Source organism: Lissotriton vulgaris, chromosome 5 (assembly GCF_964263255.1).
Source record: "Lissotriton vulgaris chromosome 5, aLisVul1.2, whole genome shotgun sequence".
NCBI classification, from domain to species: domain Eukaryota; kingdom Metazoa; phylum Chordata; class Amphibia; order Caudata; family Salamandridae; genus Lissotriton; species Lissotriton vulgaris.
This window is the reverse complement of record NC_141693.1, coordinates 23540739-23568306: the sequence shown is the minus strand read 5'-3', so window position 1 is coordinate 23568306 and position 27568 is coordinate 23540739. Positions and strand designations below refer to the sequence as shown.

General features: G+C 51.9%; 1 protein-coding gene across 3 annotated transcripts; it reads right to left on the bottom strand.

Moving 5' to 3' along the window:
* Positions 1–1285: 1285 nt before the first annotated feature.
* On the bottom strand, positions 1286–27196 carry LOC147710027 (uncharacterized). 3 transcript variants are annotated; one of them, XM_086919923.1, is made up of 6 exons: positions 27063–27196; positions 19349–19387; positions 16827–17042; positions 10643–10755; positions 3203–3266; positions 1287–3163 (listed from the first exon to the last, which is right to left on the bottom strand). In XM_086919923.1, the coding sequence occupies exons 1-6, from the start codon at positions 27139–27141 to the stop codon at positions 3108–3110; spliced, it is 567 nt and encodes a 188-aa protein (XP_086776049.1). In that variant the 5' UTR covers positions 27142–27196; the 3' UTR covers positions 1287–3107. The 3 variants fall into 3 exon arrangements, with proteins under 3 accessions (XP_086776048.1, XP_086776049.1, XP_086776047.1); XM_086919922.1 differs by having other exon boundaries at positions 1286–3266; positions 16827–17039; XM_086919921.1 differs by having other exon boundaries at positions 1287–3266.
* Between the last annotated feature and the right edge of the window lie 372 nt (positions 27197–27568).

Here is a 27568-nt window from a genome sequence, read left to right as displayed (position 1 = left end):
AAAATTCAGCGTCACGTCTCGTGCTAAGACTCCCACGCAGAGCCCCCTCGAAACCTTCTTTGGATACTCTGCATTGGCTGCCCATCAGCAAGAGGATAGTATTCAAGGCACTTCTATGGTGCCACCGGATCATTCATCAAAGAGCCCCCTCCTACTTATCTGACTTAGCCTCTCCCTACGAACCCCACAGAACCCTACGTTCTAAGGGAACTGGTCTGCTTGTAACAACGCGTCCAAGAAAGGCCAGACTTGGAGGCAGGTCTTTTCGTACTCTAGCAGCCAAGAAGTGGAACACCCTCCCCATGAACATCAGACAGGAAGAAAACGAAACATCCTTTAGGAAACAACTAAAAACTTACCTTTTCACTATCTAGCCACAGCCTGCTGCCTATCCACCCATGCAACACTCTCTCCACAGCGCGGGGACACGCCGGGAGGCGTCACCAGGCGCTTTATAAACTCCTATAATAATATCTCAGTGTCGACTGGTGACCCGGGCGCTGGCAGTGTATCTCAGTGTCGGCTCATGGATCATGTGCTAGGAGTATAAGTCAGTGTCGGCTGGTGAGCCAGGTGCTAGGATTATATCTCAGTGTCGCTGGAGAGCCAAGTGCTAGGAGTATATCTCAGTGTCGGCTGCTGAGCCAGGAGCTGGTAGTTGATCTCAGTGTTGGCTGGCGAGCCAAGGACTAGGAGAATAGCTCAGTGTCGGCTGGTGAGCCAGGTGCTAGGAGTATATCTCAGTGTCGGCTGGTGAGCCAGGAGCTGGTAGTTGATCTCAGTGTCGGCTGGTGAGCCAGGTGCTAGGATTATATCTCAGTGTCGCTGGAGAGCCAAGTGCTAGGAGTATATCTCAGTGTCGGCTGGTGAGCCAGGTGCTAGGAGTATATCTCAGTGTCGGCTGGTGAGCCAGATGCTAGGAGTATATCTCAGTGTCGGCTGCTGAGCCAGGTGCTGGGAGTATATCTTAGTGTCGGCTGGTGAGCCAGGTGCTAGGAGTACATCTCAGTGTCTGGTGAGACGCCAGTATTTTTGTTTCTCACATTTGAAGAATAGTTCAGATAAAGTAGTTTTGGACATTTCTATCTTCTGTGTAAATATTGTTTTTGCCTATAAAGTTTGCTGGCTTCATTACCTAATTACAAACGACCCCAGGCTGGAGGGAGGGGTAGAGAATGGGGGACATTGGTAGCCAAGGGTGGGGGTGGCGGGGAGACAGTGGCAGTCGCATAACATGAAAAGACGTACGAAAGTTCTCTCATCATGATAATATTTTATTTCAAACACACAATCATAAGTATGAGCGGTAGAACATTCCCCGAGGGGGTCCTCAGGCCAGATTATTAAACAGCATTTCTCCGTTGTCAGGACGTGCACTTCATTCACAGCGACAGATTGGAATCAGCTGCTTCTAAATGCTTCGCCGCTGTAATTTAGCAGGGAGTTTCAACAAAATTGACATTTGCAAAAAATAATTCTTAAAAAAAAAAAATTAAATCATGCCTCGGATTCTTAACTAGAATCCATTTTTTTTTGTTTGTTTTATGAATCGTTTCTTGCTTAACTTCTTGAATAGATCGAATATGCTGTGTGTCCATTCTTTTTATCCAATATAGTTAGAGAATATGGTTTGGGCAAAACAAGGGGTGATTGAAATTTATTAGTGAGGCAAATTCTGACTAAAACTCAGCTGATTTGTCACTGGTGAATATCGTTTCCTCCTGAGTCAATGGTACCTCAGAAGACTATGGATCTTACAACACATCTTAGAAGGCGCTGTGAAACCAACAACGTGCTCCAGGAGGCACTGTGATTCTATAGCATGCCCCAGGAGGCGCTGCAGATCCGGTAACACACCCTAGGAGGCGCTGTTAATCCAGGAATGCGCTCCAGGAAGCGCTGTGAATTCCATGGCATGCCTCACAAGGCACTGTGGATCTTATAACACACCCCAGGAGGCGCTGTGAACCCAGTAATGCGCGCCAGGAAGCGCTGTGATATATATGGCATGCCCCACGAAGCACTGCGGATCCTAAAACATACCCGAGGAGGTGCTGCAGATCCGATAAAACGCCCCAGGAGGTGCCGTGAACCCTATAACATGCCTCAGGAGGTGCTGTGAATCCTATCACATGCCCCAGGAGACTCCCTAAATCCTATACCATTCCCCAGGAGGCACTGCGGATCCTATAAAACACACCCTACTGCTGGTCATCCTTTAATGCGGCTCAAGGGGCACTGCAAATCTACAACACGCCACAGGGGACGTACTGGATCCAGATAAGTTCCAGTGCGGAGGCACAAACTCTGCATTGTACACATAAAAATAAATATATCCTCTGCGTTTAATAAATAGTGCTAATAAATTAAGGAAAAGAACTGAAGAACAACATGTGCTAAACATAAATAGTTGAAATTGAGGGACAGCTGCTGACAGCAGAGCCCCCCTCGTAAATAGGACAGATTTGAAAGAATAATCCTCATGATTTCCTGAGTGTGTGTTTGTGTAGTATGCAAGTTTCCTTGGGCAGTGAGTGAAGCCGTCGCTCTTCCCCGAGTATGCACTCACACAAGATGGGAGAATTCACTAGCCATCTCTCGGCGCTTCCGAACTAGCAAAAAGTAACCAAATGTCGTCCAATGGGCAGTAGCGCCTGAGTTAGATCTTAGCAGACGGGTTACTCCCTCACAATGGCGATGGATATCCCCTCTGCCCCAATATGGATGCGGTGATATCCTATCTGATTTATATTTCTGAGGCCAGGACAGCCGTCTCCGTTTGGGGTGATCCTATGCTTTTGATAAACGGTCGAGCTTGAGTGTAATCCGGGGGATTGCGCGGGTCTGCGGCTGCAGCACACACTAGGAATCGAGGCAATATTCACATTAGTTTGCAAACACTCTAAAGACAAGAAATGCTGGACTCAGAGAAAGTGAAGTCAGAGTCTGCAGTGTAGCAGTGAGGGAGGTCCCAGCACCGCGCATGCGCACCGCGGCAGGTCCTGGGTTGCGCCCTCTGGCGGGGGATGGAAGGACGGACGACAGCTCCAGAGCTTCTTTCAAGGAGATGGCGGTGGAGCTGGGGCCACGTCTGCTCATGGCACCCATCAATATTGGGGGCCCTGGCGCCCCCCAAAACCATGGAAGTCCTGCCCAGTGCAGTGCGTAGAAGTGACGTTGTCCATGCCAAGGCCGGGGCAGGCGGCGGAGCTCTGACTGTGGCCACGACAGCAGCCGCTTCCACCGCCGCACTTCCCAGAGAAGACCTACAGAAAAGAGAAAACAAAGAAGTGTCAGGATCCGGCGGGGCAAAGCTGGCACTGCCCATTGCATGCGGCTGCCCCAACCATCAACCCAGAGGGACGATGCAGGACACTTGAAGTATTGCCACCCCCCCCCCCCCCACACACACACACGCACACACACACACACCTAGTCCCTCCACCTAGCTCCTGCACTGGTCCGTGAGACACTGAAGCAGTTTCTATGAGGCACCAACCTGGCACTGCCCACTGTGTGCCATCTATTAGCCCAGAGGTACTCTTTGGCCAAGGAAGCAATAGTTCCCTCAGAAAGGAAGGTACAACTAACTGAGAGACACTAACAGAAGAGAGATGTAACCCCTGCCCTATGTGCCAACCTCACCCCAAATGTATCCCTGGACACTGAAGAAACAGTGCACCCTGGAGGGGCAGCTGCGCCTTCCTGAGAGATACAGTCACAGGGCCCGGGGGCAACGTCTTGGCACTGCCCGTGGTGTGCCAACCCTGATCCCAGAGGCACCCTACGACCACTGAGAAGCGCCCACACCACCCTAGAAGACCCTTCAAAACAAGGACCGAGAAGACATCACCGCTACCCAGAAGCAACTGGCACTGCAGAGGGTTTGCCAACCCTCACCCAGAGGCCAGGGGAGTAGCTGCAGAAACACACGAAAGAGGTCACTACTGGCCAGCGGCATGTGCCAGGAGCTTCCTGCTGGGAGCCAACTTGCACCTAAGGCCAGAGGAACTGATAGTACTACCAGAATAAACAACTTCCCCATTGGCACAAACAATCTGGCATCAGTCCTTAGGCAGGGGCCTGGGATACTAGCACTGCTATCAGAGGAAACACACTGGCACACACACTGGCACCTGGCCACAGCCAGGGGCCTAGGATACTAACACTGCCATCAGAGGAAACACACTGGCACACACTCTGGCATCAGTCCTTAGCCAGGGGCCTGGGATACTAGCACTGCTATCAGAGGAAACACACTGGCACACACACTGGCACCTGGCCACAGCCAGGGGCCTAGGACACTGGCACACACGCTGGCATCAGGGAGCAGCCAGGGGCCTGGGATACTAGCACTGCTATCAGAGGAAACACACTGGCACACACACTGGCATCAGGGAGCAGCCAGGGGCCTGGGATACTAGCACTGCTATCAGAGGAAACACACTGGCACACACACTGGCATCAGGGAGCAGCCAGGGGCCTGGAATAGTAACACTGCTATCAGAGGAAACACACTGGCACACACACTGGCATCAGGGAGCAGCCAGGGGCCTGGAATACTAACACTGCTATCAGAGGAAACACACTGGCACACACACTGGCATCAGGGAGCAGCCAGGGGCCTGGGATACTAACACTGCTATCAGAGGAAACACACTGGCACACACACTGGCATCAGGGAGCAGCCAGGGGCCTGGGATACTAGCACTGCTATCAGAGGAAACACACTGGCACACACACTGGCATCAGGGAGCAGCCAGGGGCCTGGAATACTAACACTGCTATCAGAGGAAACACACTGGCACACACACTGGCATCAGGGAGCAGCCAGGGGCCTGGGATACTAACACTGCTATCAGAGGAAACACACTGGCACACACACTGGCATCAGGGAGCAGCCAGGGGCCTGGAATACTAACACTGCCATCAGAGGAAACACACTGGCACACACACACTGGCACCTGGCCACAGCCAGGGGCCTGGGATACTAACACTGCTATCAGAGGAAACACACTGGCACACACTCTGGCATCAGTCCTCAGCCAGGGGCCTAGGATACTAACACTGCCATCAGAGGAAACACACTGGCACACACACTGGCATCAGGGAGCAGCCAGGGGCCTGTGATACTAGCACTGCTATCAGAGGAAACACACTGGCACACACTCTGGCATAAGGGAGCAGCCAGGGGCCTAGGATACGAGCACTGCTATCAGAGGAAACACACTGGCACACAAACTGGCATCAGGGAGCAGCCAGGGGCCTGGAATACTAACACTGCCATCAGAGGAAACACACTGGCACACACACTGGCATCAGGGAGCAGCCAGGGGCCTGGGATACTAACACTGCTATCAGAGGAAACACACTGGCACACACACTGGCATCAGGGAGCAGCCAGGGGCCTGGAATACTAACACTGCCATCAGAGGAAACACACTGGCACACACACACTGGCACCTGGCCACAGCCAGGGGCCTGGGATACTAACACTGCTATCAGAGGAAACACACTGGCACACACACTGGCACCTGACCACAGCCAGGGGCCTGGGATACTAACACTGCTATCAGAGGAAACACACTGGCACACACACTGGCATCAGGGAGCAGCCAGGGGCCTGTGATACTAACACTGCCATCAGAGGAAACACACTGGCACACACACTGGCATCAGTCCTCAGCCAGGGGCCTGGGATACTAATACTGCTATCAGAGGAAACACACTGGCACACACTCTGGCATCAGGGAGCAGCCAGGGGCCTGGAATACTAACACTGCCATCAGAGGAAACACACTGGCACACACACTGGCATCAGGGAGCAGCCAGGGGCCTGGAATACTAACACTGCCATCAGAGGAAACACACTGGCACACACTCTGGCATCAGGGAGCAGCCAGGGGCCTGGGATACTAACACTGCCATCAGAGGAAACACACTGGCACACACACTGGCATCAGGGAGCAGCCAGGGGCCTGGGATACTAACACTGCTATCAGAGGAAACACACTGGCACACACACTGGCATCAGGGAGCAGCCAGGGGCCTGGAATACTAACACTGCCATCAGAGGAAACACACTGGCACACACACTGGCATCAGTCCTCAGCCAGGGGCCTGGGATAGTAGCACTGCCATCAGAGGAAACACACTGGCACACACACTGGCATCAGGGAGCAGCCAGGGGCCTGGGATACTAGCACTGCTATCAGAGCAAACCCTTCCTTATTGGCACACACACCCTGGCACCTGGCCACAGCCAGGGGCCTAGGATACTAACACTGCTATCAGAGGAAACACACTGGCACACACACTGGCATCAGGGAGCAGCCAGGGGCCTGGGATACTAACACTGCTATCAGAGGAGACACACTGGCACACACTCTGGCATCAGTCCTCAGCCAGGGGCCTGGGATACTAACACTGCTATCAGAGGAAACACACTGGCACACACACTGGCATCAGGGAGCAGCCAGGGGCCTGGGATACTAACACTGCTATCAGAGGAAACACACTGGCACACACTCCGGCATCAGGGAGCAGCCAGGGGCCTGTGATACTAGCACTGCTATCAGAGGAAACACACTGGCACACACTCTGGCATCAGTCCTCAGCCAGGGGCCTGGGATACTAACACTGCCATCAGAGGAAACACACTGGCACACACTCTGGCATCAGGGAGCAGCCAGGGGCCTGTGATACTAACACTGCCATCAGAGGAAACACACTGGCACACACACTGGCATCAGTCCTCAGCCAGGGGCCTGGGATACTAACACTGCCATCAGAGGAAACACACTGGCACACACTCTGGCATCAGGGAGCAGCCAGGGGCCTGGAATACTAGCACAGCCATCAGAGGAAACACACTGGCACACACACTGGCATCACGGACATGCCAGGGGCCTGGGATACTAACACTGCTATCAGAGCAAACACTTCCTTATTGGCACACACACCCTGGCACCTGGCCACAGCCAGGGGCCTGGGATACTAGCACTGCTATCAGAGGAAACACACTGGCACACACACTGGCATCAGGGAGCAGCCAGGGGCCTGGAATACTAACACTGCCATCAGAGGAAACACACTGGCACACACACTGGCATCAGGGAGCAGCCAGGGGCCTAGGATACTAACACTGCTATCAGAGGAAACACACTGGTACACACTCTGGCATCAGTCCTCAGCCAGGGGCCTGGGATACTAACACTGCCATCAGAGGAAACACACTGGCACACACACTGGCATCAGGGAGCAGCCAGGGACCTGGGATACTAACACTGCTATCAGAGGAAACACACTGGCACACACTCTGGCATCAGGGAGCAGCCAGGGGCCTGGAATACTAACACTGCCATCAGAGGAAACACACTGGCACACACACTGGCATCAGGGAGCAGCCAGGGGCCTGTGATACTAACACTGCCATCAGAGGAAACACACTGGCACACACACTGGCATCAGGGAGCAGCCAGGGGCCTGGGATACTAACACTGCCATCAGAGGAAACACACTGGCACACACTCTGGCATCAGGGAGCAGCCAGGGGCCTGGGATACTAACACTGCCATCAGAGGAAACACACTGGCACACACACACTGGCATCAGGGAGCAGCCAGGGGCCTGGGATACTAGCACTGCTATCAGAGGAAACACACTTGCACACACTCTGGCATCAGTCCTCAGCCAGGGGCCTGGGATACTAACACTGCCATCAGAGGAAACACACTGGCACACACTCTGGCATCAGGGAGCAGCCAGGGGCCTAGGATACTAACACTGCTATCAGAGGAAACACACTGGCACACACACTGGCATCAGGGAGCAGCCAGGGGCCTGTGATACTAGCACTGCTATCAGAGGAAACACACTGGCACACACACACTGGCACCTGGCCACAGCCAGGGGCCTGGGATACTAACACTGCTATCAGAGCAAATACACTGGCACACACACACTGGCACCTGGCCACAGCCAGGGGCCTGGGATACTAACACTGCTATCAGAGGAAACACACTGGCACACACACCCTGGCACCTGGCCACAGCCAGGGGCCTAGGATACCAGCACTGCTATCAGAGGAAACACACTGGCACACACACTGGCATCAGGGAGCAGCCAGGGGCCTGGGATACTAGCACTGCCATCAGAGGAAACACACTGGCACACACACTGGCATCAGGGAGCAGCCAGGGGCCTGGAATACTAACACTGCCATCAGAGGAAACACTTCCTCGTTGGCACACACACTGGCATCAGTCCTCAACCAGAGATGCCATCAGAACAAGCACTTCATCCGGTGGACCAGACCAAGAGGTTCTTATTTGACGAAATATCTCAGCAGCTGCGGCTATAAATCTCCATATCAGGAGGGAAGGTTTCCATTGTACCGGGGCTGTGAGAGATGCACTTACAACAGGGACTAGCAAGGCTGTGAGAGATGCACTTACAACAGGGACTAGCAAGGCTGTGAGAGATGCACTTAAAACAGAGACCAGCAAGGCTGTGGAGAGATGCACTTACAACAGAGACCAGCAAGGCTGTGAGAGATGCACTTAAAACAGAGACCAGCAAGGCTGTGAGAGATGCACTTACAACAGAGACCAGCAAGGCTGCGAGAGATGCACTTACAACAGAGACTAGTGGGGCTGTGAGAGATGCACTTACAACAGAGACTAGCAAGGCTGAGAGAGATGCACTTACAACAGAGACTAGTGGGGCTGTGAGAGATGCACTTACAACAGAGACTAGCAAGGCTGCGAGAGATGCACTTACAACAGAGACTAGTGGGGCTGTGAGAGATGCACTTACAACCGAAACTAGCAAGGCTGCGAGAGATGCACTTACAACAGAGACTAGTGGGGCTGTGAGAGATGCACTTACAACAGAGACCAGCAAGGCTGTGAGAGATGCACTTACAACAGAGACCAGCAAGGCTGTGAGAGATGCACTTACAACAGAGACCAGCAAGGCTGTGAGAGATGCACTTACAACAGGGACTAGCAAGGCTGTGAGAGATGCACTTACAACAGGGACTAGCAAGGCTGTGAGAGATGCACTTACAACAGAGACTAGTTGGGTTGCGGGGAGATGCACTTACAACAGAGACCAGCAAGGCTGTGAGAGATGCACTTACAACAGAGACTAGCAAGGCTGTGAGAGTTGCACTTACAACAGAGACTAGTTGGGTTGCGGGGAGATGCACTTACAACAGAGACTAGCAAGGCTGTGAGAGATGCACTTACAACAGAGACCAGCAAGGCTGTGAGAGATGCACTTACAACAGAGGCCAGCAAGGCTGTGAGAGATGCACTTACAACAGAGACTAGTTTGGCTGTGGAGAGAAGCACTTACAACAGAGACCAGTAAGGCTGTGAGGGATTCACTTAAAACAGAGACTAGCAAGGCTGCGAGAGATGCACTTACAACAGAGACCAGCAAGGCTGTGAGAGATACACTTACAACAGAGACCAGCAAGGCTGTGAGAGATGCACTTACAACAGAGACCAGCAAGGCTGTGAGAGATGCACTTACAACAGAGACTAGTTTGGCTGTGGAGAGATGCACTTACAACAGAGATTAGTTTGGATGTGGAGAGATGCACTTACAACAGAGACTAGTTTGGCTGTGAGAGATGCACTTACAACAGAGACCAGCAAGGCTGTGAGAGATGCACTTACAACAGAGACTAGTTTGGCTGTGGAGAGATGCACTTACAACAGAGATTAGTTTGGCTGTGGAGAGATGCACTTACAACAGAGACTAGTTTGGCTGTGAGAGATGCACTTACAACAGAGAATAGTGGGGCTGTGGGGAGATGCACTCACAACAGAGACTAGCAAGGCTGCGAGAGATGCACTTACAACAGAGACTAGTGGGGCTGTGAGAGATGCACTTACAACAGAGACCAGCAAGGCTGTGAGAGATGCACTTACAACAGAGACCAGCAAGGCTGTGAGAGATGCACTTACAACAGAGACCAGCAAGGCTGTGGAGAGATGCACTTACAACAGAGACCAGCAAGGCTGTGAGAGATGCACTTACAACAGAGACTAGCAAGGCTGTGAGAGATGCACTTACAACAGTGGCCAGCAAGGCTGTGAGAGATGCACCTACAACAGAGACTAGTGGGGCTGTGAGAGATGCACTTACAACAGAGACTAGCAAGGCTGTGAGAGATGCACTTACAACAGAGGCCAGCAAGGCTGTGAGAGATGCACTTACAACAGAGACTAGCAAGGCTGTGAGAGATGCACTTACAGCAGAGACCAGCAAGGCTGTGAGAGATGCACTTACAACAGAGGCCAGCAAGGCTGTGAGAGATGCACTTACAACAGAGACCAGTAAGGCTGTGGAGTGATGCACTTACAGCAGAGACTAGCAAGGCTGTGAGAGATGCACTTACAACAGAGACTAGCAAGGCTGTGAGAGATGCACTTACAACAGAGACCCTGAGTCCGGAGGGGGGCCTCGCCATGTTCTTTGCAAGGGAGGGTGGGACGGGGCTTAAGTTTGGTTATGCCACCGCAACCCCACGCCCTTGGCGTTCAGCTGATTAATGCGAGGTGTCTGACAAAGCCCCCCTGACCCAAAAGAGACATTCGGAGGCCCCTGCTAGGAGCCCCAGGTGACTTACCAAGAAGAGCAGGGTTAGGAGCAGCAGCGCCCCAAGGGTGGAGAACACCGCAATCAGGGCGATCTTCCAGGGTTCGAGGCCCTTCACCTCCGCGCTGCCGGTCGTGGTGGTCTCTGTGAAGGAAAGGACAGCGCGTCATCTAGGAGGCAAGCCTTGTGTGCAGGGACCCTAGGTACAGCAGACCTCTGTCCTAGTGTGCAGGGACCCTAGGTACAGCAGACCTCTGTCCTAGTGTGCAGGGACCCTAGGTACGGCAGACCTCTGTCCTAGTGTGCAGGGACCCTAGGTACAGCAGACCTCTGTCCTAGTGTGCAGGGACCCTAGGTACAGCAGACCTCTGTCCTGGTGTGCAGGGACCCTAGGTACAGCAGACCTCTGTCCTAGTGTGCAGGGACCCTAGGTACAGCAGACCTCTGTCCTAGTGTGCAGGGACCCTAGGTACAGCAGACCTCTGTCCTAGTGTGCAGGGACCCTAGGTACGGCAGACCTCTGTCCTAGTGTGCAGGGACCCTAGGTAAGGCAGACCTCTGTCCTAGTGTGCAGGGACCCTAGGTAAGGCATACCTCTGTCCTAGTGTGCAGGGACCCTAGGTACAGCAGACCTCTGTCCTAGTGTGCAGGGACCCTAGGTACAGCAGACCTCTGTCCTAGTGTGCAGGGACCCTAGGTACGGCAGACCTCTGTCCTAGTGTGCAGGGACCCTAGGTACGGCAGACCTCTGTCCTAGTGTGCAGGGACCCTAGGTACAGCAGACCTGTGTCCTAGTGTGCAGGGACCCTAGGTAAGGCAGACCTCTGTCCTAGTGTGCAGGGACCCTAGGTAAGGCAGACCTCTGTCCTAGTGTGCAGGGACCCTAGGTAAGGCAGACCTCTGTCCTAGTGTGCAGGGACCCTAGGTTCAGCAGACCTCTGTCCTAGTGTGCAGGGACCCTAGGTACAGCAGACCTCTGTCCTAGTGTGCAGGGACCCTAGGTATGGCAGACCTCTGTCCTAGTGTGCAGGGACCCTAGGTACAGCAGACCTCTGTCCTAGTGTGCAGGGACCCTAGGTACAGCAGACCTCTGTCCTAGTGTGCAGGGACCCTAGGTAAGGCAGACCTCTGTCCTAGTGTGCAGGGACCCTAGGTACATCAGACCTCTGTCCTAGTGTGCAGGGACCCTAGGTACGGCAGACCTCTGTCCTAGTGTGCAGGGACCCTAGGTAAGGCAGACCTCTGTCCTTGTGTGCAGGGACCCTAGGTAAGGCAGACCTCTGTCCTAGTGTGCAGGGACCCTAGGTACATCAGACCTCTGTCCTAGTGTGCAGGGACCCTAGGTACAGCAGACCTCTGTCCTAGTGTGCAGGGACCCTAGGTACAGCAGACCCCTGTCCTAGTGTGCAGGGACCCTAGGTAAGGCAGACCTCTGTCCTAGTGTGCAGGGACCCTAGGTACAGCAGACCTCTGTCCTAGTGTGCAGGGACCCTCTGTAAGGCAGATCTCTGTCCTAGTGTGCAGGGACCCTAGGTAAGGCAGACCTCTGTCCTAGTGTGCAGGGACCCTAGGTACAGCAGACCTCTGTCCTAGTGTGCAGGGACCCTAGGTACAGCAAACCTCTGTCCTAGTGTGCAGGGACCCTAGGTAAGGCAGACCTCTGTCCTAGTGTGCAGGGACCCTAGGTACAGCAGACCTCTGTCCTAGTGTGCAGGGACCCTAGGTACAGCAGACCTCTGTCCTAGTGTGCAGGGACCTTAGGTACAGCAGACCTCTGTCCTAGTGTGCAGGGACCCTCGGTAAGGCAGACCTCTGTCCTAGTGTGCAGGGACCCTAGGTACAGCAGACCTCTGTACTAGTGTGCAGGGACCCTAGGTAAGGCAGACCTCTGTACTAGTGTGCAGGGACCCTAGGTACGGCAGACCTCTGTCCTAGTGTGCAGGGACCCTAGGTACAGCAGACCTCTGTCCTAGTGTGCAGGGACCCTAGGTACAGCAGACCTCTGTCCTAGTGTGCAGGGACCCTAGGTACAGCAGACCTCTGTCCTAGTGTGCAGGGACCCTAGGTAAGGCAGACCTCTGTCCTAGTGTGCAGGGACCCTAGGTAAGGCAGACCTGTGTCCTAGTGTGCAGGGACCCTAGGTACGGCAGACCTCTGTCCTAGTGTGCAGGGACCCTAGGTAAGGTAGACCTCTGTCCTAGTGTGCAGGGACCCTAGGTACAGCAGACCTCTGTCCTAATGTGCAGGGACCCTAGGTACAGCAGACCTCTGTCCTAGTGTGCAGGGACCCTAGGTACAGCAGACCTCTGTCCTAGTGTGCAGGGACCCTAGGTAAGGCAGATCTCTGTCCTAGTGTGCAGGGACCCTAGGTACATCAGACCTCTGTCCTAGTGTGCAGGGACCCTAGGTACAGCAGACCTCTGTCCTAGTGTGCAGGGACCCTAGGTACGGCAGACCTCTGTCCTAGTGTGCAGGGACCCTAGGTAAGGCAGACCTCTGTCCTAGTGTGCAGGGACCCTAGGTACGGCAGACCTCTGTCCTAGTGTGCAGGGACCCTAGGTACAGCAGACCTCTGTCCTAGTGTGCAGGGACCCTAGGTACGGCAGACCTCTGTCCTAGTGTGCAGGGGCCCTAGGGACGGCAGACCTCTGTCCTAGTGTTCAGGGACCCTGGGTACAGCAGACCTCTGTCCTAGTGTGCAGGGACCCTAGGTAAGGCAGACCTCTGTACTAGTGTGCAGGGACCCTAGGTACGGCAGACCTCTGTCCTAGTGTGCAGGGACCCTAGGTACAGCAGACCTCTGTCCTAGTGTGCAGGGACCCTAGGTACAGCAGACCTCTGTCCTAGTGTGCAGGGACCCTAGGTAAGGCAGACCTCTGTCCTAGTGTGCAGGGACCCTAGGTAAGGCAGACCTCTGTCCTAGTGTGCAGGGACCCTAGGTACAGCAAACCTCTGTCCTAGTGTGCAGGGACCCTAGGTAAGGCAGACCTCTGTCCTAGTGTGCAGGGACCCTAGGTTCAGCAGACCTCTGTCCTAGTGTGCAGGGACCCTAGGTACAGCAAACCTCTGTCCTAGTGTGCAGGGACCCTAGGTAAGGCAGACCTCTGTCCTAGTGTGCAGGGACCCTAGGTACAGCAGACCTCTGTCCTAGTGTGCAGGGACCCTAGGTAAGGCAGACCTCTGTCCTAGTGTGCAGGGACCCTAGGTAAGGCAGACCTCTGTCCTAGTGTGCAGGGGCCCTAGGTACAGCAGACCTCTGTCCTAGTGTGCAGGGACCCTAGGTACAGCAGACCTCTGTCCTAGTGTGCAGGGACCCTAGGTAAGGCAGACCTCTGTCCTAGTGTGCAGGGACCCTAGGTAAGGCAGACCTCTGTCCTAGTGTGCAGGGGCCCTAGGTACAGCAGACCTCTGTCCTAGTGTGCAGGGACCCTAGGTAAGGCAGACCTCTGTCCTAGTGTGCAGGGGCCCTAGGTACAGTAGACCTCTGTCCTAGTGTGCAGGGACCCTAGGTAAGGCAGACCTCTGTCCTAGTGTGCAGGGACCCTAGGTAAGGCAGACCTCTGTCCTAGTGTGCAGGGGCCCTAGGTACAGCAGACCTCTGTCCTAGTGTGCAGGGACCCTAGGTACAGCAGACCTCTGTCCTAATGTGCAGGGACCCTAGGTACAGCAGACCTCTGTCCTAGTGTGCAGGGACCCTAGGTACAGCAGACCTCTGTCCAAGTGTGCAGGGACCCTAGGTACAGCAGACCTCTGTCCTAGTGTGCAGGGACCCTAGGTACAGCAGACCTCTGTCCTAGTGTGCAGGGACCCTAGGTACGGCAGACCTCTGTCCTAGTGTGCAGGGACCCTAGGTACAGCAGACCTCTGTCCTAGTGTGCAGGGACCCTAGGTAAGGCAGACCTCTGTCCTGGTGTGCAGGGACCCTAGGTAAGGCAGACCTCTGTCCTAGTGTGCAGGGACCCTAGGTACAGCAGACCTCTGTACTAGTGTGCAGGGACCCTAGGTAAGGCAGACCTCTGTCCTAGTGTGCAGGGACCCTAGGTAAGGCAGACCTCTGTCCTAGTGTGCAGGGACCCTAGGTACGGCAGACCTCTGTCCTAGTGTGCAGGGACCCTAGGTAAGGCAGACCTCTGTCCTAGTGTGCAGGGACCCTAGGTAAGGCAGACCTCTGTCCTAGTGTGCAGGGACCCTAGGTAAGGCAGACCTCTGTCCTAGTGTGCAGGGACCCTAGGTAAGGCAGACCTCTGTCCTAGTGTGCAGGGACCCTAGGTAAGGCAGACCTCTGTCCTAGTGTGCAGGGACCCTAGGTACAGCAGACCTCTGTCCTAGTGTGCAGGGACCCTAGGTAAGGCAGACCTCTGTACTAGTGTGCAGGGACCCTAGGTACAGCAGACCTCTGTACTAGTGTGCAGGGACCCTAGGTAAGGCAGACCTCTGTACTAGTGTGCAGGGACCCTAGGTACAGCAGACCTCTGTACTAGTGTGCAGGGACCCTAGGTAAGGCAGACCTCTGTCCTAGTGTGCAGGGACCCTAGGTAAGGCAGACCTCTGTCCTAGTGTGCAGGGACCCTAGGTACAGCAGACCTCTGTACTAGTGTGCAGGGACCCTAGGTACAGCAGACCTCTGTCCTAGTGTGCAGGGACCCTAGGTAAGGCAGACCTCTGTCCTAGTGTGCAGGGACCCTAGGTACGGCAGACCTCTGTCCTAGTGTGCAGGGACCCTAGGTACAGCAGACCTCTGTCCTAGTGTGCAGGGACCCTAGGTACGGCAGACCTCTGTCCTAGTGTGCAGGGGCCCTAGGTACGGCAGACCTCTGTCCTAGTGTGCAGGGACCCTAGGTACAGCAGACCTCTGTCCTAGTGTGCAGGGACCCTAGGTAAGGCAGACCTCTGTCCTAGTGTGCAGGGACCCTAGGTAAGGCAGACCTCTGTCCTAGTGTGCAGGGACCCTAGGTAAGGCAGACCTCTGTCCTAGTGTGCAGGGACCTTAGGTACATCAGACCTCTGTCCTAGTGTGCAGGGACCCTAGGTACAGCAGACCTCTGTCCTAGTGTGCAGGGACCCTAGGTACAGCAGACCTCTGTCCTAGTGTGCAGGGACCCTAGGTAAGGCAGACCTCTGTCCTAGTGTGCAGGGACCCAAGGTACAGCAGACCTCTGTCCTAGTGTGCAGGGACCCTAGGTACGGCAGACCTCTGTCCTAGTGTGCAGGGACCCTAGGTAAGGCAGACCTCTGTCCTAGTGTGCAGGGACCCTAGGTAAGGCAGACCTCTGTCCTAGTGTGCAGGGACCCTAGGTACAGCAGACCTCTGTCCTAGTGTGCAGGGACCCTACCTCTGTCCTAGTGTGCAGGGACCCTACGTACAGCAGACCTCTGTCCTAGTGTGCAGGGACCCTAGGTAAGGCAGACCTCTGTGCTAGTGTGCAGGGACCCTAGGTACGGCAGACCTCTGTCCTAGTGTGCAGGGACCCTAGGTACAGCAGACCTCTGTCCTAGTGTGCAGGGACCCTAGGTAAGGCAGACCTCTGTCCTAGTGTGCAGGGACCCTAGGTAAGGCAGACCTCTGTCCTAGTGTGCAGGGACCCTAGGTAAGGCAGACCTCTGTCCTAGTGTGCAGGGACCCTAGGTAAGGCAGACCTCTGTCCTAGTGTGCAGGGACCCTAGGTAAGGCAGACCTCTGTCCTAGTGTGCAGGGACCCTAGGTAAGGCAGACCTCTGTCCTAGTGTGCAGGGACCCTAGGTAAGGCAGACCACTGTCTACTACTTTTCGGTATTCACAAAGGTAAGCTTAGAACAAAAGACTAATGTTACTACTTTTTCATACTGACAAAGTTGAGTTACTATTCGTAAAGTTAGACTTTTGATCTAAGTTTACCTTTGTGAATACCGATAAGTTTAAACTTACACAAAAGAGTAGGTTTTCCTTTGTGAATCGGGCCAACATGTGGTTGTGGGATGGAAGAGGGAGTGTTGGTGGCAGCAGAACTTTCGGCTAGGCTGTCACGCTGATACACCACCCATGGTCAGGTTGTCAGTGATTACTGGGTAGGGCAATACTGGCCATTTCCCCCTTCTGGGGCGAGTGTACAACCTGCAGATGGGATAGTGGCCAGAGAGGTTTCTGCATTCTTAGGTTCTTGAGTATAAAGTGCCCCAATGCATCCTCAGGGGTAATAAGAAAAACCTAAAGGGTATTATAATTCAATAAAGCTTACCTGCACTGGTGGTAGTGCTTCCGGTTCCTGTGGTGGTGCTTCCGGTTCCTGTGGTGGTTGTTTCAGCTGCTGTGGTGGTGGTTGCGGCAGGTGTGGTGGTGGTTGCGGCAGGTGTGGTGGTGGTTGCGGCTGGTGTGGTGGTGGTTGCTGCTGGTGTGGTAGTGGTTGCTGCTGGTGTGGTGGTGGTTGCTGCTGGTGTGGTGGTTGTTGCGGCTGCTGAGGAGAACAGGAGGTGGTTTCAGAAATTAGATTTGCTACTACATCCTGCACACCCCTGAACTGACAGTGATATTGGGGGTGCTGCGAAGGCCTCTCTGGCAGGCCATCTTCAAGGAGTGAGTAGAACCATGGTGCAGTGGTCCCCAAGCCCTTAAACACATTCTCTCAGTTTCCTGCACCTTTTTGTTGCCCCTGATGGAGCTTCTCAAAATCTCTTTCAGCCTATAAACTATTTCACATACCCAAAAAGAGTTAAGAGGGGCAGTGATGCTGCAAACTGCAAAGCCTTCTGATGTAGAGGAATGCAGTAATAATGCAGTGGCGGCTCCTGCGCAATGGCGGTGGAGCATCGCCCCACTGGCTAAGAGCCAGCAGCTGAAAAATAAAGTGATTTTTGAATTGCTTTATCTTTTTAGCTGCTGGCACTGAGCCAGTGTGTGCAGGAAGAGGTGAGGCCGGGCCATGGGAGTGGCAAATGTGCACTTTTAAGCGCACATGTCAGTTGGCCGGCCGTTTCAGGCCTTCCAAACTGACATGCGCACTTAGGTTTCTCCAACCCAGGTGTAATGTACAGTCAGGTTGGAAAAACAGTGAAAACTCCCTGTGCCTGAGCGAGCGTTGATCTAGTCCACTCAGGCCAATTCCCACGCTGCTCTCATGCTTGAGAGCAGCGTGGGGATTGGATAGGGAGTCCGATACTGTCCCAGGGACTGCTGGCACCAGGAGCAGAGGAGTGTGAGGCGGCTGGATGCACCAAGTAAGTCTTGTTTTTTATTATTTACTAATCCCCCAGCACACTTCCTGCCAGCCCTCTTCTCCCCTTTTGCGCAAAGATATTCACCTTCCCAGGAGAGGCGTAACAAGGAGAAATATGTTTATTTCTCCTCGTTTTTTCCTCATTCTGTGTACGAAATATGACATTTCCCTGGAGCACATCTAAAGGTAAGATTTCTAATCTTGCGCTCTGCTTCAATCCTACAGCGCCTAGACAAACTCCGCCACCTTCACACTGCCCCAGGGCTTTCAAGAGGTGCCCAGGGGTGCTGCGGCTTCGGGCCGCCTGCCTTTGGAATCTAGAGAATATGGGGCATATTTACAATAAAGTCATGCAGGGCAGCAAGCCACCTTCCTGCGCCGCATGACTGGGAAAGGGCAGGAAGGCGTCCTGCCTTTGTCCCTGCGCTGGTGCCTCTTTGTCCCCCTACCACCAGCGCAGGCACCCTCGCCCCATGGTGCAAGGGGGCCTCTGTTGCAGGAAGGATGGTTTTTGTGCACAAAGAGGCACCTTCCTGCACAGAAGCAATCCTGAGGACATGTTCTTCTTTCTATGTGTGCTGCATGCAGAGGAAGTAACAAGAAGAAATGAAGATATTTCTTCCCATTACGTCTTCCCTGGGAAGGCGTATCTTTTCAGCGCATTCCCAAGTCTTCAACTTTTGATAAATGTGGGAATATGTACAAAACCATGAGGGTTGCACGGGAACGCCAATGCAACGCCCATGCAACGCCCATGCAACGCCCACGCAACGCCCATGCAACGCCCATGCAACGCCCACGCAACGCCCATGCAACGCCCATGCAACACCCACGCAACGCCCATGCAACGCCCACGCAACGCCCACGCAACGCCCATGCAACACCCACGCAACGCCCATGCGACGCCCACGCAACGCCCATGCAACACCCATGCAACACCCACACAACGCCCACGCAACGCCCATGCAACACCCATGCAACGCCCACGCAACACCCACGCAACGCCCATGCAACGCCCACGCAACGCCCACGCAACGCCCACGCAACGCCCATGCAACGCCCATGCAACACCCACGCAACGCCCATGCAACGCCCACGCAACGCCCACGCAACGCCTTCTCAGGGCAGAGAAACCCAATGCAATGATTTGTGCTGTGTTGCGTTACTGCTAATTTACGAAGCCCCTCACGGCCACAGACGATGGCCTTGCATGGTATCATAAATCACATTTTGGGCTTGCGTCACACTTGCACCGCGTTGCATGGAGCAAGCGCGAATCAAGTCCTATCATAAGTATGCCCCTCATTGAACAAGGAACGCCACAACAGAAAACGATAGTTATATGACCAATGGGGTCTTCGTGCCACACTCAAACGTGCATTATTATAAGTCGCCAACCCCATCCCACCCTGACTTAAACTGTGCACTTTAGAGTGTGTATTTCATCTTCTTTCTGATCATAGACACTGGGTTATAAAAGCTAAGAACCCTAGGTGAAGCCACGAGCATGAAAGGAGCATTGGCACATGAGACAGCAGGTGACTTACCTGTAGTCGTGGGGGCCACGGTGGTCGTGTTTTGCGCAGCTGTGGAGAGAAGACAAACAGCACCATGAAGCCTGTGCACAGAGGGCTCAGTACGTGTTCAATGCACATGTGCATCAAGCCAAGGTGTGATGTAAACATTCTTCCCAGCTGGTGAATGCCACCTATCCAGCCTCGGCCAATCAGTGTCGATAGCCTTCATTTTCAGTGTTTACAATTTTTAATGATTGTAACAATCAGAGTCACAAGGCCACTTATCAACAAGACATACATGACAATAAAAACACAAGAAAACACTAAATAAACAAAGCGAGAGTCAACATTTTCACACCATATATTGTGACATTAAAAACAATATTTCTCAGACGAGGCGCATTTAATAAAGTGACCCCCAATAATACACAATGCACCAATTGAACCATTGCATACACTAAACCTTTAAGGTGTACGTTCTCCTAATGCTTACCCTGTAGGATCTGGTTCTTGGAAACTTATCAAGTGTACATGGACCAACGGTTGATGGGTGGCCTATAAATCATGAGCACCTCGCCATGAATCCCTGGCTGGCTGTCTTTAATATTTGACCTGTCTTATATATACATTTAAGGAATCGCAAACGGCTACCTACATATGCCCCTAAATGAACTGTCAGCTCCAAATCTCTACTGGTCCCCCCTCTTGCACCCGGGGAGTGGCCAGTCCTCTGGGGTCCAGCCTCTTATCCCTCTCACATCACATTTAAATAGTTGAGTAGACGCTTCTCCACCCCTTGAGACCAGCAGTGATCCTTAAGCTGAGAGTGGACCTTCCCCAGAGGTCCTGGAGCCGCCACAGAGCTTAGAAGCTAGCACTTGGACTCCAGGCGCTGTGCTCCCAGACACCCGCGGCCGGGACAGCGGTTCTGTGAACATTAGACCCAGGGATGAGATGTTGACCCTAGTATGCCTTATTGCCGGGGACATGTGCCGGAGGCCGCCCATATACTCCTATTTGAGGTTTCTTCGAGGGTGTCATGGAAATGTGCGAATACATTCATTCCCATGGACTGCTGAGAAAAGTTTTGTTAAAATTGGAAAAAGTAAAGTTTTGACAATTTATCTTAAACAAGGTAAGTTTACGAAACTACGTTACACATTCATTTCATAGAAACATCTCTAGGTTAAGGAAGGTAAGGCTAGAGAAGCAAGGTAAGGTTGATGATGGAGGGTGAGCTGGTGAAGGAAGGTAAGGCTAGTTAAGGAAGGTAAGGCTGATTAAGGAAGGTAAGGCTGGTTAAGGAAGGTAAGGCTGGTTAAGGAAGGTAAGGCTGGTGATGGAAGGTAAGGCTAGTTAAGGAAGGTAAGGCTGGTTAAGGAAGGTAAGGCTGGTTAAGGAAGGTGAGGCTAGTTAAGGAAGGTAAGGCTAGTTAAGGAAGGTAAGGCTGGTTAAGGAAGGTAAGGCTGGTGATGGAAGGTAAGGCTAGTTAAGCAAGGTAAGGCTGGTGATGGAAGGTAAGGCTAGTTAAGGAAGGTAAGGCTGGTTAAGGAAGGTAAGGCTGATTAAGGAAGGTAAGGCTGGTGATGGAAGGTAAGGCTGGTTAAGGAAGGTAAGGCTGGTTAAGGAAGGTAAGGCTGGTGATGGAAGGTAAGGCTAGTTAAGGAAGGTAAGGCTGGTGATGGAAGGTACGGCTAGTTAAGGAAGGTAAGGCTGGTTAAGGAAGGTAAGTCTGGTTAAGGAAGGTAAGGCTGGTGATGGAAGGTACGGCTAGTTAAGGAAGGTAAGGCTGGTTAAGGAAGGTAAGTCTGGTTAAGGAAGGTAAGGCTGGTGATGGAAGGTACGGCTAGTTAAGGAAGGTAAGGCTGGTTAAGGAAGGTAAGGCTGATTAAGGAAGGTAAGGCTGGTGATGGAAGGTAAGGCTGGTTAAGGAAGGTAAGGCTGGTTAAGGAAGGTAAGGCTGGTTAAGGAAGGTAAGGCTTCGCCACGGTTGGTTGCATCAAGGGTGGAACCAACCTGAGGACATAGCTTGGATCAGACGCCTACGCCCTCTGAATGATATCTCACTTTGGAATCTGTCCTAAAGTATTTTAAATATTGTTTTCTTTTAGTGTCTGACCTTTGACCTCCAGTCCAGGCCTTGTGAAATGAGTGCCAACCCCGGTCTTCAGCATCTATTGATCAACAATCCATGCTAGGTCCAGGTGAACTCAAAAGTAAGGTAGGCGTGTGGGCCTAGGGTTGACCCACAAACAGTCAGGTCACTAATAACTTGACACAGGTGAACTTTCTGTCACATTGCTGTATTCTCCTTCCACTAGTCATGCTAAATTCCTGGAATTACACCATTACACCATATCGCCTAAATTCTAGTTACGTGAAGTAAAGATCCTATCGCAGGTATGTGGGAGTAAAGCAAACACACAGAACACGAGCAGCTGTTGTTTGGAGTTGCTGTGGTGCTTGCTCAATTGTTTGTGCGAAATGTGACTTTGCATCCACAATTGACATGGGTATGCATTTCACACCAAAATGTAGCTCTTAATTACAGATTTGAATTTCATGTAAGTTTTCTGAAGCTGTACATAACTACACAAGAGGAAGTAATGCCGCGTGTCCCTTCAGGAATGGTTCATGGAGGGCCGTTGGGATTTATATTCCAGCGGACGGGATATCTGTCACCGTTGTGAAGGAGTAACCCGTCCACTGAGATCTAAATCAGCCCTCTCTGTTTCAGAGCCTCAGGACTTCTGCAATTCCCTCACTTCCTCATCAGCATGAACACCCCGAAGATCTTGAGATGATTCTAGCACCTCATCCCCTCTTCCTGACCAGACAAGTTCAAACCCCAGCAGCTTTTCATACTAGTTCTAGCATACCACCACCCATCCCCTGGCCTCTGTTTCTGTCTGCACCCTTCCTCTATCCTTCTCTAGACCAGGGCACGACACTAAGTGTCCTCTCGAGAACCAGTACTGTATTCCAGATCTGGCCTTTTGACCTACAGCTGAACACCGCGCTCCGGACTGGGATGCTCTAGATGTGTGCTCGTCTTGTAGAACCTGATACCATAGAACTGATGTGGACTTCAGGACTGAGAATAACTCTGCAGATGTGACCTTCAGAACTGGGAATAACTCTGCAGATGTGGACTTCAGAACTGAGAATAACTCTGCAGATGTGGACTTTAGAACTGGGAATAACTCTGCAGATGTGACCTTCAGAACTGGGAATAACTCTGCAGATGTGGACTTCAGGACTGAGAATAACTCTGCAGATGTGACCTTCAGAACTGGGAATAACTCTGCAGATGTGACCTTCAGAACTGAGAATAACTCTGCAGATGTGACCTTCAGAACTGAGAATAACTGCAGATGTGACCTTCAGAACTGAGAATAACTCTGCAGATGTGACCTTCAGAACTGAGAATAACTGCAGATGTGACCTTCAGAACTGAGAATAACTGCAGATGTGACCTTCAGAACTGAGAATAACTCTGCAGATGTGACCTTCAGAACTGAGAATAACTGCAGATGTGACCTTCAGAACTGAGAATAACTGCAGATGTGACCTTCAGAACTGAGAATAACTCTGCAGATGTGACCTTCAGAACTGGGAATAACTCTGCAGATGTGACCTTCAGAACTGAGAATAACTGCAGATGTGACCTTCAGAACTGAGAATAACTCTGCAGATGTGGACTTCAGGACTGAGAATAACTGCAGATGTGGACTTCAGGACTGAGAATAACTCTGCAGATGTGGACTTCAGAACTGAGATTAACTCTGCAGATGTGGACTTCAGAACTGGGAATAACTCTGCAGATGTGACCTTCAGAACTGGGAATAACTCTGCAGATGTGACCTTCAGAACTGGGAATAACTCTGCAGATGTAACCTTCAGAACTGAGAATAACTGCAGATGTGACCTTCAGAACTGAGAATAACTCTGCAGATGTGACCTTCAGAACTGAGAATAACTGCAGATGTGACCTTCAGAACTGAGAATAACTGCAGATGTGACCTTCAGAACTGAGAATAACTCTGCAGATGTGACCTTCAGAACTGGGAATAACTCTGCAGATGTGACCTTCAGAACTGAGAATAACTGCAGATGTGACCTTCAGAACTGAGAATAACTCTGCAGATGTGGACTTCAGGACTGAGAATAACTGCAGATGTGGACTTCAGGACTGAGAATAACTCTGCAGATGTGGACTTCAGAACTGAGAATAACTCTGCAGATGTGACCTTCAGAACTGAGAATAACTCTGCAGATGTGACCTTCAGAACTGGGAATAACTGCAGATGTGGACTTCAGGACTGAGAATAACTCTGCAGATGTGACCTTCAGAACTGGGAATAACTCTGCAGATGTGACCTTCAGAACTGAGAATAACTCTGCAGATGTGGACTTCAGGACTGAGAATAACTCTGCAGATGGGGACTTCAGAACTGAGAATAACTGCAGATGTGACCTTCAGAACTGAGAATAACTCTGCAGATGTGACCTTCAGAACTGAGAATAACTCTGCAGATGTGGACTTCAGGACTGAGAATAACTCTGCAGATGTGACCTTCAGAACTGAGAATAACTCTGCAGATGTGACCTTCAGAACTGAGAATAACTGCAGATGTGACCTTCAGAACTGAGAATAACTGCACATGTGACCTTCAGAACTGAGAATAACTCTGCAGATGTGGACTTCAGAACTGGGAATAACTCTGCAGATGTGGACTTCAGGACTGAGAATAACTCTGCAGATGTGACCTTCAGAACTGGGAATAACTCTGCAGATGTGGACTTCAGAACTGGGAATAACTGCAGATGTGGACTTCAGGACTGAGAATAACTCTGCAGATGTGACCTTCAGAACTGAGAATAACTCTGCAGATGTGACCTTCAGAACTGAGAATAACTGCAGATGTGACCTTCAGAACTGAGAATAACTCTGCAGATGTGACCTTCAGAACTGAGAATAACTGCAGATGTGACCTTCAGAACTGAGAATAACTGCAGATGTGACCTTCAGAACTGAGAATAACTCTGCAGATGTGACCTTCAGAACTGAGAATAACTGCAGATGTGACCTTCAGAAAAGGGAATAACTCTGCAGATGTGACCTTCAGAACTGGGAATAACTGCAGATGTCACCTTCAGAAAAGGGAATAACTCTGCAGATGTGACCTTCAGAACTGGGAATAACTGCAGATGTCACCTTCAGAAAAGGGAATAACTCTGCAGATGTGACCTTCAGAACTGAGAATAACTGCAGATGTGACCTTCAGAACTGAGAATAACTGCAGATGTGACCTTCAGAACTGAGAATAACTCTGCAGATGTGACCTTCAGAACTGAGAATAACTGCAGATGTGACCTTCAGAAAAGGGAATAACTCTGCAGATGTGACCTTCAGAACTGGGAATAACTGCAGATGTCACCTTCAGAAAAGGGAATAACTCTGCAGATGTGGACTTCAGAACTGAGAATAACTGCAGATGTCACCTTCAGAACTAAGAATAACTCTGCAGATGTGACCTTCAGAACTGAGAATAACTGCAGATGCCACCTTCAGAAAAGGGAATAACTCTGCAGATGTGGACTTCAGAACTGGGAATAACTCTGCAGATGTGACCTTCAGAACTGAAAATAACTCTGCAGATGTGGACTTCAGAACTGGGAATAACTCTGCAGATGTGGACTTTAGAACTGAGAATAACTCGGCAGATGTGGACTTCAGGACTGAGAATAACTCTGCAGATGTGACCTTCAGAACTGAGCATAACTCTGCAGATGTGGACTTCAGGACTGAGAATAACTGCAGATGTTGACTTCAGAACTGGGAATAACTCTGCAAATGTGACCTTCAGAACTGAGAATAACTCTGCAGATGTGGACTTCAGAACTGGGAATAACTCTGCAGATGTGGACTTCAGAACTGGGAATAACTCTGCAGATGTGGACTTTAGAACTGAGAATAACTCGGCAGATGTGGATTTCAGGACTGAGAATAACTCTGCAGATGTGACCTTCAGAACTGAGCATAACTCTGCAGATTTCGACTTCAGGACTGAGAATAACTGCAGATGTGGACTTCAGGACTCAGAATAACTCTGCAGATGTGGACTTCAGAACTGAGAATAACTCTTCAGATGTGGACTTTTACAAGAGAGACAAAGGTGTCATAGAGAGCACAGTGATGAGAGGGTTAACTCGGAGGTATCTTGTGCTGTTGTAATGCGGAGTGAATATGCATGCTATGCGCATGACTATGGCGAAGAAAGACATGCATCTTATAAACAGATCTATTATGAATGATATACAGAGGTATTAATGAACCACCTTATTCTTGATGTGGCCTCCAGAGGTGAATACTAAATTATAGGTGTGGTCTCTGGAACTAGGACATATTTGGTCACCAGGTCTCATCATAATGCTCCATAGGTGGACTTTAGAACTATACATAATCACTCCAAACAGGGAATGGGTTAAACTAAAGGTTGCCTGTTGCTGCATTTATAAACCCAGCAGTGGTGTGTATTACCCTGTCTACTAACCCCACTTCTCCCGCAGGTAACATGTTGACCAACCTTCATTGAACCCCAGGTAACAGGTTGTCTAATCTCCTGTATACCACAAGTAACATCTTGACTAGCCTCCTTTCTCCACAGGTAACATGTTGGCTAGCCTCCTTTCTTTGCAGGTCCCATGTTGACTAGCTTCCTGTCCCCTACAGGTCCCATGTTGACTAGCCTCCCCTCTCCAGAGGTAACATGTTGACTAGCTTCCTTTCTCCACAGGTAACAAATTGGCTAGCCTCCTTTTCCCACAGGTCCCGTGTTGACTAGCCTCCTTTTTCCCACAGGTCCCGTGTTGACTAGCCTCCTTTTTCCCACAGGTCCCGTGTTGACTAGCCTCCTTTCTCCCACAGGTCCCATGATGACTAGCCTCCTTTTCCCACAGTTCCCGTGTTGACTAGCCAGCCTCCTTTCTCCCACAGGTCCCGTGTTGACTAGCCTCCGTTCTCCCACAGGTCCCGTGATGACCAGCCTCCTTTTTCCACAGGTCCTGTGTTGACTAGCCTCCGTTCTCCCACAGGTTCCGTGTTGACTAGCCTCCTTTCTCCACAGGTAACATGTTGACTAGCCTCCTTTCTTCACAGGTAACATGATGCCCCACCTTCTCTTATCCTCAGGTTCCATCTTGACTAGCCTCCGTTCTCCCACAGGTCCCGTGTTGACCAGCCTCCTTTTTCCCACAGGTCCCGTGTTGACTAGCCTCCTTTCTCCCACAGATCCCATGATGACTAGCCTCCTTTTCCCACAGGTCCCGTGTTGACTAGCCAGCCTCCTTTCTCCCACAGGTCCCGTGTTGACTAGCCTCCGTTCTCCCACAGGTCCCGTGATGACCAGCCTCCTTTTTCCACAGGTCCCGTGATGACCAGCCTCCTTTTTCTACAGGTTCCATCTTGACTAGCCTCCTTTCTCCCACAGGTTCCATCTTGACTAGCCTCCTTTCTCCCACAGGTTCCATCGTGACCAGCCTCCTTTCTCCCACAGGTCCCATCTTGACCAGCCTCCTTTCTCCACAGGTAACACATTGGCTAGCCTCCTTTCTCCCTCTCTTACAGTCTCCCAGCCCACCCCGTGCTTTAGACAGCACTGCTGTCTCTCCGTCCCTCGTCCTGTGCCACCTCCAGGCCATGAGCCACCCTCGGTGTGAGGCCTACGCTGGCGCCACCTACCGGCAGAGTGGAGTCCCAGCAGCAGCAGCAGGAGGGCGGCTGCCCTCAGGCTCCGGCACACTTGGCTTCCTTGCTCCATTGTGATCTTGGGCGCTTCCGCTGGTCTCGAGTCGAGATGTGTCTGGGATTCTGCAGCTTCCAAAACCTGTGCTCTCAACTCCTCAAAGTGGCCCTTTATACCGGGGCCACTGGGAGGGGCCCGGCGCCTCGTCAGGGCCCCAGCAAACACTCACGCAAGGCACAAGGCCGTTAATTGCCAAAATTATCCGCGCAATTAATGAAATCTTAAGGATGATGCGCGCGCCAAGTATTTCTGCTGAAACTGGCGCGGCATTCCTGGCAGCGTTCAGCCTCGGCGCGGCCTGGCAGGGTTCAAACCCCCTCGGCCCGGCTCTTTCAAGAGTGTCCGGGGGTTCCTATCAGGAGCATTTTTAAAACTGATGTTTATTCAAAAATCCACTCTGCCAGAAGCTGTCAATCAAAGACATGCGTTAAAACGCAACTGC